This window comes from Dama dama, chromosome 1 (assembly GCF_033118175.1).
Source record: "Dama dama isolate Ldn47 chromosome 1, ASM3311817v1, whole genome shotgun sequence".
Classification (NCBI taxonomy): Eukaryota; Metazoa; Chordata; class Mammalia; order Artiodactyla; family Cervidae; genus Dama; species Dama dama.
Genome location: NC_083681.1, coordinates 8,273,974 through 8,288,471, shown reverse-complemented (window position 1 = coordinate 8,288,471; position 14,498 = coordinate 8,273,974). Strand labels below are relative to the sequence as shown.

The window sequence follows — 14,498 nt, the reverse complement described above, 5'->3', positions numbered from 1 at the left end:
GCAGAAATATTGAATAAATGAAATGGAGACAAAGAAAACATAGAAAAGATCAATAAAATTAAAAGCTGGTTCTTTGACAAAATAAACACAATTTATAAATCTTTATCTAGCCTCATCATGAGAAAAAGGAAGAGGGCCCAAATTAATAAAATTAGATATGAAAAAGGAGAAGTTACAACCAATACCATGGAAATATTAAAGACCATAAAAAACTACTACAAGCAATTATATGCTGATAAAATGGACAACCTAGAAGAAATGGACAAATTCTTAGAAAGAAATCTTATAAAGCTTAGAAATCTCATAAAGCTAAACCAGGAAGAAATTTAAAAAATGAATAGATGAATTACAAATACTGAAATTGAGTCTGTGATTTCAAAACTCCCCAAAAACAAAAGCCCAGCACCAAATGACTTCACAGGCAAATTCTACTGCACATTTAGAGAAGCGTTAACACCTACCTTCTGAAACTCCTCCAAAAAATTGCAGAGGAAGGAACACTCCCAAATTCATTTTATGAGGCAACCATCACCTTGATACCAAAACCAGAAAAAGATACCACACAAAAAAGAGCAGAAATAACCTCATGCACCTATGGTCAATTAATCTATGATAAAGGTGGCAAGAATATACAATGGAGAAAACACAGTTTCTTCAATAAGTGGTGCTGGGAAAACTGGACAGCAACATGTAAAAGAATGAAAATAGAATATTCTTTAATATCACACACAAAAATAAACTAAAAATGGATTAAAGACCTAACTGTAAGACTAGATATTATAAAATTTGTAGAGGAAAACATAGCTAGAGTATTCTTTGACATAAATTACAGCAATATCTTTTTGAATCCATCCCCTATAGTCATAGAAATAAAAAAGTAAACATACAGGATCTAATTAAACATAAAAGCTTTTGCACAGCAAAGAAGATCATAAACAAAATAAAAAGAGAACCTACAGAATGGGAGAAAATATTTGCAAAGACAAACAATCCAACCAAAAAATTGGCAAAAGATCTAAACAGACATTTCTCCAAAGAAGATGTACAGATGGCCAAAAGGCAAACAAAAAATGCTCACCATCGTTAATAATATTAGAGAAATGTAAATCAAAACTACAATGAGGTATCACTTCACACCAGTCAGAACAGTCAGCATCAAAACGTCTAAACAATAGAGAGGGTATGGGAAAAAGGGAACCATCTTATACTGTTGCTGGGAATGTATATTGGTACAGTTCCTATGGAGAACAATAAGGAGGTTCCTTAAAAAACTAAAAATAGAGCTATATATAATCCTGCAATTCCACTCCTGTGTGTATATCTGGAGAAAACCTATTTGAAATAATACATGCACTTTGATATTCACTGTGGCACTATTTACAAAAGCGAAGACATGGAAGCAACATAAGTATCCATCAACAGATGAATGGTTATGGAAGATGGGATATCTATACATATCTATATCTATATATATATATACACATACACATATATAGGTATATAATGGAACATTACTCATCCATAAAACAAATGAAATAATGCCATTTGTAGCTACATGGATGAACCTAGAGATTATCATACTAAGTGAAGTAAGCCAGACAGATAAAGACAAATATCATATGATATAGCTTATATGTGGAATCTTAAAAGACTGATATAAGTGAACTTACATACAAAAAGAATTAGATTCACGGATATAGCAGACAAATTTATGGTTACCAAGGGGAAAGGGAAAGAAGGATAAAATAAGAGTTTTTGATTAACATACACACACTACTATATATAAAATAGATAATCAAAAAAGATCTATTGTATAGCGCAGGGAACTATACTCAACATTTTATACAAATCTATAAAAGAAAAGAATCTGAAAAAACATATGCATGTATAACTGAAGCACACTGCTGTATTCCTTAAACTAACACAACTGTAAATCAACTATGTGTGTTCAGCTGTGTCTGACTCTGCAATGCTATGGACTGCAACCCACCAGGCTCCTCTGTCTATGCGATTTTCCTGGCAAGAATACTGCATTGCCATTTCCTGGCCCAGGGTATCTTCTTAATTCAGGGAAAGAACCCACGTCTCTTGCTTCTCCTGCATTGCAGGTAGATTCTTTTCTACTGAGCCACCAGGGAAACCCACTGTACTTCAATTTAAAAAAAAAAAAAAGGAACAATTGCAGGATATTTTGAAAATGGTAGTGAAATAAACAGATCATATTAATAGTCTGTAATCTGATTTTAGGTAAGGAGGGCAAAACAATGGAGTCTATTGATATTGAAGACTTGCTGATAGATATTTAACTGCATTGTTTAGCCAGGAACCAAAGCTATATCTGGAACATAGTTAAGCTCAATAAAAATTTGTTGACTAGATAGATAGATGTCACGGTTGTGTAGAACTTATCTAACCATCAGTTTTCATACTCTCTTTTCTAAAGAACAGCATCTAAGTCATCAGGTTTGAGCAGAAGTCACCGGTAACATTCCTGACGCTCGCTGCCAGTCCTGTGAGCTCCCTGCGGCAGGGTTGTATATTATTCATCTATGTATTCTTGGGATTAGCAAGTCCTGGCACATCTGGGGCTTGATTGAAGTCTGTTAAGCTTTTATCTTTTTTTTGTTGTTGTTGTTGCACCCCACTGTCTTCATTCCCCACCTGCTTGACTGATCCTCTTGGTCTTTCCTTTCTAGGAGACACGGTTACCTCTTTGCTGACTGTAATTCAGCAAGAGTGAATAGGTCCTTTCATTTTCCATTCTCTTCACCCCTGACTTTCCTTGACTCTTCTCTGTCACTCTGTGCCCTAGTTTCAGGAGAAGGGAGTGTCTTTCTTCTTTCAGTCTTTTGATGCTGGGTTGAATTGATGCTTCTCTTCCCTGAGAATGGGCACTGTGGTGCAGTGAAAGAAGCAACAGGTGCTTGAGACCTTATTTTGTTATTGGATGTGTGACCTTGTATGAGTCACTTAATTTTTCTGAGGCTAAATTTCTTCTTGTCAAATAAGAATGAAAATAATAATAATAACTGCTAACATTTCAAAGGATCAATTGAGACAATGCATATGAAAGTGTTTTATAAACTCTGGACTGCTACACTCTTACAATTATTTGTAAATACTTTAAAAAGACATGATTTTACCCTACAAATTTATTAATTATGTAAAACCTAGAGTTTATCAATAGAACTAAATTTTCTTGTAAATTTTTCTCATTAATATAAAATTTTGTCAGTGGAAACTTTGAAATACAAACAGTCACATCATTGGTCAAGAAGGCATTCATTTGCGGGGAGCTCACTATCCAGGGCTGTTTATATCAGGAAGTTTAAGAGGCCAAGAATCAGACATGCATCATCCATCTCACTGAAACCAAGAAAAACAGAGCTTATAAAATTAAAATCCTACCTGTAGATAGTGGTTAAAACAGTGAAAACTATTCATTGTGTCCTTAAATTAAGTGTATATATCCATTTTGGAGCCTATGGAGATCCATATTTTAAGCCACAACCTATGAAGATGTAAAGAACCTCGTCCTTAGTCAGAAGGAGGGGTTTCAGAAGAAATGACAGTGAATCAGCAATCTTTGTACACCTTCTGCCTCTTTGTCTGAATTCATAATACATAACAGAGAATCAATCTAAGTAAATACAATGCCATGTGTTGACTTTCAGTGATGCAACCTTATAGCCAGAAAAGAAATATCCTCAGGGAGACTGAAGGAGGAAGACTTCCTTTTTAGTTGTGTGTGCTTTCCTCAAGCTCATGAAAATCTGGAAAATGCTAGGTTCCAATGGACTCACCTATTAATAAAAGGAGAGGGTACTGATTTTATTGTCTTTCCTTCTGATAGAGCTTTGCATTTCTTTCTCTGCAACGGCTGGCTCCTTTTTATGCCTTCAAATGTTCCCAGGTATTTCTCAAACTGAAAAATCCTCATTTGACTCTGCTGCCTCTTCCAGTTATTGTCTTAACTCCTTGTTATTCATAAGATTTTCAAATGAATGATTTGAAAATGAATGATCTATACCATCACTCTTTGTGCATGTATGCTAAGTCGCTTCAGTTGTATCTGACTCTTTGCGACCCTAGGGACTGTAGCGCTCCAGGCTCCTCTGACCATGGGATTCTCCAGGCAAGAATACTGGAGTGGGTTGCCAGGCCGTCCTCCAGGGAGTCTTCCTGACCCAGGGATAAAACCCTCATCTCTTATGCCTCTTGCACTGGCAAGGGGGGTTCTTTACTACTAGTGCCACCTGGGAAGCCCGCCATTACCCTTTGCCTTTTCATTCCTTAGGATCTGGGTTCATTCCTTCTTGTTGTTTAGTCGCTAAGTTGTGTCTGACTCTTTTTGACTCCATGGACTGTAGCCTTCCAGGTTTCTCTGTCCATGGGATTTCCTCAGGCCAAAATAATGGAGTGGGTTTCCATTTCCTTCTCCAAGGGATCCTTCCCATGCAGGGATCGAACCCACATCTCCTGCGTTAGCAGGCGGGTTCTTTACCACTGAGCCACCAGGGAAGCCCCAACTGTGCTGCTAAAACTATAATCCTTCATCATCCTGGACTGAAGTCCTGTTCTTCAGTTTTCAACCTGGTGACCTCAGCAGCATTGTCCACTGCTGATCACTTAAAAAAAAAAAGGCAATCCTCTTTTCCCTGATTTATCTGGGGTTCCATTATAATGATTCTGTCTCTGATGTCAAGTAGACCTAGGTTAAAACTCTAGCTGGGAAAAAGAGTGTGGATTAAAGGAGCAGATACCTATAAAATGCTTAGGATAACATTGCACATCATAAAGGATCATGAAATGTCAGATTTTATAATTAATAATATTGTAAGAGTTTATCTAAAATTGAATTTTTCTTGATGCATCTAAATCTTTTTGATTTTCTTATCTAAGTGAGTGATGCTGCTACCTTCGACTCTCCTTTTCCATTGTTCTCATCAGATCAGTGTCAAGGTCCTGCTGGTGACTTTTTCAAGATGCCTCTTACATTTGTCCTTCTCTTCAGTCCCTACATGCGTGACCCTGAAACATATTTTTCTTCCCATTACTATATACGGTACAAAACATCTTTCAGAATGTGACAATTAGTCAATCAGTCAGGGATTTACAGATGTTTTAAAATAAAGAACTCTATTTTGAGAATAAAACAGCACATGCAGAAGCCTAGCAGACATTTTTGGGGACCTAGATACTCAAGAACCTCCTCCTCCCTGTGGCTCTTCACCCAACCTGCAGGCCCAGGGCCCAGGGACAGAGGAGCCACCCCAAAGTGCTTTTCTCACTCTTGCAAATGCATTCCAGTCAGAAGGCAGTCATTCATTCAAGTCAAAATCCAGCATTCTCTTCACAGTTCCACTGCACAGCTATGAGGTTTTCTACGTGAGTGATAGGAGACTCTGCGCTGGGTGTCAGCGGACTCCAAAATGAAGGATTTGGACATGATCAACTTTATGCCTATTCTACATGTGAAATGCTATTATTCTCCTGAGATCTGAAGCTGATAGACATATTCTTGATCTTATCATTAAAACTGCATCATGTAAAACCCAGAATAATAGAAGGCATACAAATATCATTTGGGTATGACTGTTGTTCCAGTCATTTCAAGGAAATCTGAGATAACCTTAATATTTTGTAATTTATTATAAAAAGTAAATCTGTGTGAATTACATATGTGTGTGTGTGTGTGTGTGTGTGTGTGTAGCTGAAGTTTCTCTTCAAACAGAACATTTGAATGTACCCATATCCATTTATACACTGTGGAGAATATGTAGCAGTCTCACAGTGACTTTAAAAGGCACTGCATTCCATCATGCTTTGGAAACAAACTGTGCGGTTATTACCTCCACAGCCTGAAATGTCTCATCAACAGATTATTGTTAGTGATGGGGAATTCCAGGCTGGCGGGTGGGAGAGAACAGGCTGGGAATGCTTTCATATGGCCCCCAGGTTGCCATGATGGCTGTGGCTGAAAGAATTCTTTGTTCTTTGTCCAGGTTTAGCAAGCCCTTGGGGACTTTTGGTGACGGTAGGGGATCAGCGCCATGCGAGTCCAGCTCTGCAGCAGGGCAGGGCGCTCAGGAGCACAGCCTCTGGCACAGGACTGTGGGTGTGGGCCCCAGCTTCAAACATGACCAGCCCTGTGAGCGTGAACAAGTTGTCCATCTTTTCTATCTCTAATTCATACCTTACAGGGCTGTGTAAGGAGTTGATAACAAAATGCTTAGCACCGAGTACTGAACACATTGAAGTCACGACAAATATCAGGCAACACCTGATTTTGCAAAGGAGGAAGAGAGGTTCAAGGTCCCATGGCGGGTTAGTGGCAGCTCCGGTGCTGGAAGGGTACCACTCTTGGCTTCCTGTCCTCCTTCTAGCTCTTCCTAGTTCTTTGGAATTACCTGCCCTTACCATAATAGCTCCTCAGATCCTGAGCGGAAGAAGATGAGAAGGTGATGGCTGAGCAGAAAAAAGTTAATCAGCCATCTTTCTTCCCTGCTTACTCCCTTCTAAATGCCCCTTATATCTATGCTTCTCTTTCTATTCTCTTATCACCGTCAGTATTTACATTTCATTTACATTTGGTATTTCATCAAAGGCTATATTATCTCCCATTAGTTGTTAACAATTGTTGAATGCTCATAGCTTGATAAATAGAAGTTTAAAAAGGTTTCTTTTAGTTTTTAAAGAAAATATGATTGTGTGAAAGGGCTGTCTTTGACTCCACTGTCCCTTTGCCTCTGTCACAACCACTGATAATACCAAAAGAAGAAGCTACTCGCTGCACTGGGGCACACCCACTCATCAATGATGGCACAGAGTCTGATGAGCTCATTCTCTCAGATGGAGCCGACGTTACCTTGCATGGTGTCTGGGGCTCTCCTGCTCTTCACCTTGCCTATCACTCCTAGCTCAATGCCTACTGATTTCACTTTGGTTTACTTTTTGGTAATAAATAATAAAAACAAAGTAAATAATCAGCAGGTCTTAGGAAAAAAAATCAATCGAAACAGGTAACAATTAAAAATACCTCTGGTTGTTTCCAAGCCTTAATCCATTGTACATAGTTTTTGTTCCCCTTCCTAAATATAGTAACTGCCTTTTATTAAGCCCTCACAAGTTTGACACACGACTTGCGCAGTGTCACCTGATCAGTAGGAAGCATAATCAGAACTCAAACCAACTTAGCCTAAGGCTAAAGCCTAGATTTCTGGGTTTCCCTTTTACTTGCTTTGAAAAGTAGACGCCCATCCATTGTTGAAGATTTAGTTCAGCTGTTTCTAATTTTTTAAAAAGTGGAAACAATCCAGACATTCATTAGTTTGGGACTGGTTAAATAAGTAGGGATAAGTAAATAAGTAAAGATCTGTACACTGGGATAATATACACATATATTAAATAAAGATGAAAATTAAAGTTCACTGACATGGAAAAAATGAGAGATAACTGAGTGAAAAAGTTTGCAAATCAGCACATCCAGCACATTACAAAGTCTTACTTTTGTGGATATCCCTGTCTCCCTCCCATATTTAATATTAAATCTCTACTCAGAGAAAAAGTCTGGAAGGATATTCAATAACATGTTTAACAATATGATTACTCTGTTATGGACTGAATGTCTGTGTCCCCCCATAATTCATCATAATCCCCAGTGTGATGGGACCAGTGGGAGGTGATTAGGGCTTGATAAGGTCATGAGGGTGGGGCTGAGGGAATTAGTGTGTTTTTAAAGAAAGAGACACCAGACCCCTTTCTCTGTCTGACTAAATACACCCACAGCACACAGCGAGATGGCAGTGCTCTTTGGATCTTTCTTTCCTTCATTTTGAGGTGTGCAAAAGCCAGGGGACTGTTGATCTGTCTTTACAGCCCCAGTTACTGTGACGGGGTTAGCACCCTACATGAGTTCAACACACACTTTTCCAATGAAGAAAAAGAATAAGTCATGTCACACATGCTTATGCCTGAGCTACCTCTGCCTATTCTGATGTGGTTGAGTTCTGTCCCCAGTAAAGGTAGGAGTGGGGGTGAGAGTTGGGAGGTTTCTTTTTGTCCAAGGAGAGAAGTGATTACAGAGGAACTGGTAGCCATGTTCCCAGAGACAGCACCATGGGAGGGGAATAGGAATAATGCAACTTTAATTCACGAGCTTTCCAACAAATCTTCATGCTTAACCTTAGTCACTGTCCGCTTCTACTCATGGGGCTTCCAGCTGTGGCTGGAGAATCCCTCCAGCTTGGCCTTGTCCACCACTTCCCTCAGCCTCATTCAAGCACAATGGCTGGAGCTTTTATTAATTTGTTTTTACCAGTGATAGAAAAGAATAGAACTATCCAAAACACTGACATCTGTTCAGGTGTTATTACCCACACCAACTATTCTCGTGAAGCAGATTGCTCTCTCCTCTACTTCAAGCCATTTAGGCCTAGTAATAGTTATTATTGGTATTAGTCAACCATACTTAGCATTCTTCCATGTCTGCACACCTACATTTTAAAAATCCATGTTATTTATATGCTCTGGGTCTATTCTTCATAGCTATAAACAAGACACCTTTCAAATGGGCAGCTTATTTAAAGCTTTATTCTTTATTTCAACCTCACTTACTGTCAGAAGCCTACAGCTCATAGATAGGCCTTCCCTTAAAGGATTTTTCTCCAAAGGTTGAATTATCAAAATTGCTAACACATTGTATACTAATGCCTGCACCTGATTAATAAGAGTCACTGCCACTTTCTTAGCAGCTGCCCAAAGTATTCAAATTATTTTTCTTCATGTGTCTAGGAGAACCTTGTTTTTTTACTCTAATTTTGATAAATGAAAATAATCCTCTCCTAATTGATTCTATTAAACATCTTTTAATCAGAAGCGTTTTCCAACAAGATTACTCCAACAACTATTAATATATAACTCTGCCCTACTACTTAAAATGAGCAGCTTTGCAGTAACTCTCTCAGGTTTTATTCCAGTACTTGAATTTAACTTTATAACGCAAAACCTAAAAATTAATTCCCCTTTATGTGTTAGTTGCTCAGTCGTATATGACTCCTTTGGGACCCCCTAGACAGTAGACCACTAGGCTTCTTTGTCCATGGGATTCTCCAAGCAAGAATACTGGAGTGGGTTGCCAGTCCCTTCTCCAGGGCATCTTCCCCACCCAGGGATCAAATCCAGATTGCCTGCATTGTAGGTTTCTTTACCGACTGAGTCCCCAGGGAAGCGCCTGTATGAATTTTCCAATCTCTTCAGATTTTTCACTCACTGCCTATCACCATCCATCCACCTTTCAGCAAGCCAAAAGTCAGCATCATTATTATTACACTTAATTTGGGTAGAAAAATGTATTACCAAAGCCTACTTCCTATCTTCAAATAAAAACTTCCACATTAATTTCAAAACAAAAAGTTTTAATTTTCTCCTTTTCCTTTATTACACCAATATTAAACTTACATCTACTTAATTTCCATGATTATCTCCATAACAACAAAAATACTAAAAAATAAAGATCAACTGTGCTCACTTCGGCAGCACATAACTAAAGATCAACCACCAACCACCACTAGTCATAGCTATATCTGCAGCTATTCCTATAGTATCTTCACTAAAAATCCAGCATCTCCAGTATCATAAATTACTCAGTCTCCAATGCCATTAAAGTCAAACACCAATGCCATCACATTGTTTTTTATAACTCACAGAACTACTGAAACTTCAATTAATAAGCCCAAAAGAAACATTCCTAAAACGACAATAATAGAAACTCAAACCTCAGGGTATTCTTCTAGTAGCTATAGCTGTAGTATAACAAGAAGTCACCAATATTCCCTCTCCTTCTGTGCTTTCTGACAGCTGGCAGTTGAAAAGTCAAGAGGCCTGCCATATGACCCAGCAATACCACTTCTGGGCATACACACTGAGGAAACCAGATCTGAAAGAGACACGTGCACCCCAATGTTCATTGCAGCACTGTTTATAATAGCCAGGACATGGAAGCAACCTAGATGCCCATCAGCAGATGAATGGATAAGGAAGCTGTGGTACATATACACCATGGAATGTTACTCAGCCATTAAAAAGAATTCATTTGAATCAGTCCTAATGAGATGGATGAAACTGGAGCCCATTATACAGAGTGAAGTAAGCCAGAAAGATAAAGAACATTACAGCATACTAACACATATATATGGAATTTAGAAAGATGGTAACAATAACCCTATATGCAAAATAGAAAAAGAGACACAGAAGTACAGAACAGACTTTTGAACTCTGTGGGAGAAGGTGAGGGTGGGATGTTTCAAAAGAACAGCATGTATATTATCTATAGTGAAACAGATCACCAGCCCAGGTTGGATGCATGAGACAAGTGCTCGGGCCTGGTGCACTGGGAAGACCCAGAGGGATTGGGTAGAGAGGGAGGTGGGAGGGGGGATCGGGATGGGGAATACATGTAAGTCCATGGCTGATTCATGTCAATGTATGACAAAACCCACTACAATATTGTAAAGTAATTAGCCTCCAACTAATAAAAATAAATGAAAAAAAAAAAAAAGAAAAGAAAAGTCAAGAGGCCTTGAGAAACAGGGGTTTAGGAAGAATACTAAGTTTAGAACTCTCCACCCATCTATCTACGCACGTGATTATCCATCCGTGAATCCATCCACCCATGCAACAACCTATCTGTCCATCTTTCCACCTACCCAACCCTCTTTAACAAATATTTATTGAGAATATACTATGGGCTCTCAGTAGGGATACAGAGGTGAATAAAGTAGAAATCAGATAAATCTGGGCTGATGTCATAACTCAGTCACTTAATACAACTGTGTTACCTTGTAAAGTTTTGTGTTTTCTTGAGCTTCTGTCCTCATCTGTAAATTTGGGATTCTAACTCTGCTTCACAGTGAAAAGGATTAGAAGAAATACTGGACTTATACAGAAAACAGCCCAGTGGCAAAGCATCGTAGGTACCCCACAAACAGTAGTTTTGGCGATTCTGTGTCTCCCCAAAGACTCCTGCCTCCCATCCGACTGTCACACAGGACAGCACTTCGGCACGATCGTCACCCATGGCAGCAACAAGGTCGTCTCCAACAACGCGTGCCTGGGCACACGGCTGAGGCCTGGTGAGAGCTGGGGGCACGTGTCAGGCTTACCGGTCCCTGAAGAGCAGGAGCTCCTTCCCCAGCATCGTCACAGCATCGAAGGATAAGTTGGAGTCACAAAGGTCAGGGATGGACGGATTATGAGGGGGGCCGTGGGGTGCGGTGGGCTTCCCTGGGAATGCTCTCCGAGGTCCTAGGATTCAAAGTGACTTGGTCAAAATGGTACCAGGAATGCAGTCTGTACACTTCTGCTCCAGGGACCCACTTCCATTGTATATTACAAAGTCAATGACAATGAGGACCTGGGTTTGAAGCCTGGCTTCATTAGTTGCTCACTCCTACGATGGTGGTTCAGTCGCTAAGTCGCGTCTGACTGTGGCAACCCCATGGACTGTAGCCTGCTAGGCTCCTTGGTCCATGGGATTCTCCAGGCAAGAATACTGGAGTGGGTTGCCATTTCATTCTCCAGGGGATCTTCCCAACCCAGTAATCGAACCCAGGTCACCTGCATTGCAGGCAGATTCTTTACCAACTGAGCTACGAGGGAGGACTCGTGTGATTCAGATGAATAATTCAATCTCTCTAAGCCTCCGTTTCCTCATAGTAAAATAGGGGAAGGCAATAAAGGTACCGACGCGACCGGAGTGACTTAGCAGTAGCAGCAGTAATAAAGGTACCGACCTCAGAAGGTTTCTGTGAGAATTAAATAATGCCTGAAAAGCACTTAGTGGAGTGTTTGACATATAACAAAAGTTCCAAAAAATGACTATTATTTTATTATTAAGCAAATTTCTTTGATAGCCATGGGTGTTTCAAATTAGGAATCTATTTTGAAAATTTCCTCTGTGTTTTTTGTTTGTTTGTTATTAAATACTCCTGTTTTCAATAAGATTATATCTTTCTTGTGTGTTTTCTTCTTATTTTTGAACAGCTTCTGGGTATCTTGCCCTGTGTATAAGCCTTTTCTTACGTGTCCAGGAGAGGCTGAGCAAATTCTTGGGGCCCTGAAGTACCATGGAGGTGTCCACCATTTAATGGCATCTTCTGGTAGATCCTCTCGGAAGAAGTACCATGGAGGTGTTTACCATTTAAAGGCACCTTCTGGTAGATCCTCTTGGAACACAGGACCTGGCCCTTGGGGGAAATGCTGTTGAGTTTTCCTGAGACAGTCCTCGGGAACAGTCTGCCAACTACAGAGGAGTGAGCTGGGGCTGCCTAAGTCACTGCTCCTGGCAGGTCCCTCTGCTGAATCGAGTCTTGTTACCATAGCTGGGGATCAGGGAAGGAGTGAGGCCAGAGGGTGAGGTGGGTAAGACCCGGGTGGAGAAAGGTCAGCAGTAAGATGAAGATCAGAGGTTGGGGTAAAGCTTTGGGAAAAGATCAGAAAGTGGAAACTGGTCAGATCAGAAACACACTGCCGTTTTTTGAACACTTACTAATCCTCCAAGCACTCTGCTGAAGCTCAGGGTGGTAAGGTGGTTAGTAGTAGGTGAGGCTTGTGCTTCTCGGTGATATAAAACCATGTTTATGTACTTTGTTCACTTGCAGAAAAACAGCCTTGTCAAAACATAAACTTCATCTCCTGGCTGAGGAACAGTGGCTGTCAGAATGGCGGTGATGCTCCAGGGCACAAAGACCCATAAAGGGTAGGCACAGATCTGGAGTGGCTTCTTCTTGGGGGTCACAGGAGAAGAGCATGACTACCCACTCCAGTATTCTCATCTGGAGAATTTCGTGGACAGAGGCCACAGTCCATGGGGTCACAAAGAGTCAGACATGACTTAGTGACTGAGCACGCATTCCTTGATGGGCACAGGAAGGGTTTTACACTGGAGCCCTAGCTTGTTATATGGAGAGATTTGCAGTTTTTTTTTCCCTGTCACTCAAGAGAGAAGCAGAACTGGCATAGACCCCACCTCTGAAGGGATACAGCTGGCTGAACACTTCTTGGGATGAAATTTGTCTTTTATGTGCCTCAGATGAGATCTGACTGCAGCTGTGTGTACCTACGTCTACAACAGATGGACTGGCCAGATGCGGGAAGGCAGGAGGAGCTGGGTTCTGTAGGCCCTTCTCTAGGCTGAGAGGAAGAGCAGGAGTGCCTACAAGTAAAGGCTGAATGAGCAGGTTCTGAGGCTTACAGGAAAGGCAGCGTCCTAGATTCTTCAGCTTTTTACCCATCAAACAAACAAAATGTCAAGGTCTAGTGATGTTTCAAGATTTCTTCTCATGGATTAATGGACTTGTCTTTATGTTTAGGAAAGTGGGATACAAAGTTCCTAATAATCCTTTATCACCTTTAAAAGAATGGTAACATTTCAGATAATTTTGGATATTTTGGGATAGTTACTTCTTTGAGCCTCAGCTTTCTCAACTATAAAAGGCACAAAACATTTTACATCCCTCAGGCTGGCGATGAGGATGGTATGTGATGACTCATATGAACATGATTTATAAACTGCAGATCAGCTATATGACTCAATGGTACAGTTATTGCCATTGTTATTACTATTTTTAGGAAGATAAGGTCCATTCTCTTCTCCAGAGGATCTTCCTGATCCAGGGCTCAAACCTGGATCTCCCGCAGATTCTTTATTGTCTGAGCCACCAGGGAAGTCCTGAGATAAGGTCACTTATTTGCAAATGAATAAACACTATATATATGAACTGTAAAAAAAATCCATCCTCTTCCAATATCTAACTCCTGATCAACACTCAAAATACACACAAATGATTGTATTTTCTATGGCCATTGAGGGACCAATATGCTCGGAGGAAAGATGTAAAATTTGAGGAAAGATGTAAAATTTAAATATTCATCTTACAAAAGAAAGCAATACTCATATATGGTAAGTAAGTTCTTCCTAAGAGGGGATAGCTTAGGGTTTCTAAGCTATTCTTAGGTTCTAGAAACCTAAGGGTTTCTAGCTTAATCTTCACCTATGCAGGTTAATGTCTGGCAGAGTACACTTTGCTGTGAGACCAAATGCGTGTCACTTTCAGGGTCTGTAGTCAAAGAAGTGTATCAGTTGTACCGTACAGTGCCTGGATCCCCTTCACGTCATCCTTGGGGAGATGGAACCCATAGGGATTCTGATACTTATAAGTTGGGTACATCAGTGCTGATGGGTCTGTGGAATGGGCCAGGCCCAGCGCATGGCCAAACTCATGAGCAGCAACGGTGAATAAATTGAAACCTAGATGATGTGAGAGAGGAAAAGACAGCATCAACACAGAGTTTTATTTTCACTATTTCCTGTCTTCACAGGAGAATTTATGCCAAATCAGTTTGTTCATTTTCTTTTCAGAACTGGGTTATGATAATGTTGGTAGGGTGTTCTGGCACTTAGCTTTGCTGACTTTAGCCTAGTTCATCCCCCCTTGGCT

General features: G+C 40.2%; 1 protein-coding gene across 1 annotated transcript in view; it reads right to left on the bottom strand.

Moving 5' to 3' along the window:
• MMP20 (matrix metallopeptidase 20) overlaps window positions 1–14,498 on the bottom strand; it is a 58,049-nt gene that overhangs the window by 28,146 nt on the left and 15,405 nt on the right. Inside the window, exons 5-6 of the mRNA XM_061143348.1 lie at window positions 14,147–14,308; window positions 11,163–11,304 (exon numbers count right to left, since the gene is read on the bottom strand). Of these exons, the coding sequence (XP_060999331.1) occupies window positions 11,163–11,304; window positions 14,147–14,308 (304 nt within the window). The remainder of the gene's footprint in view (window positions 1–11,162; window positions 11,305–14,146; window positions 14,309–14,498) is intronic.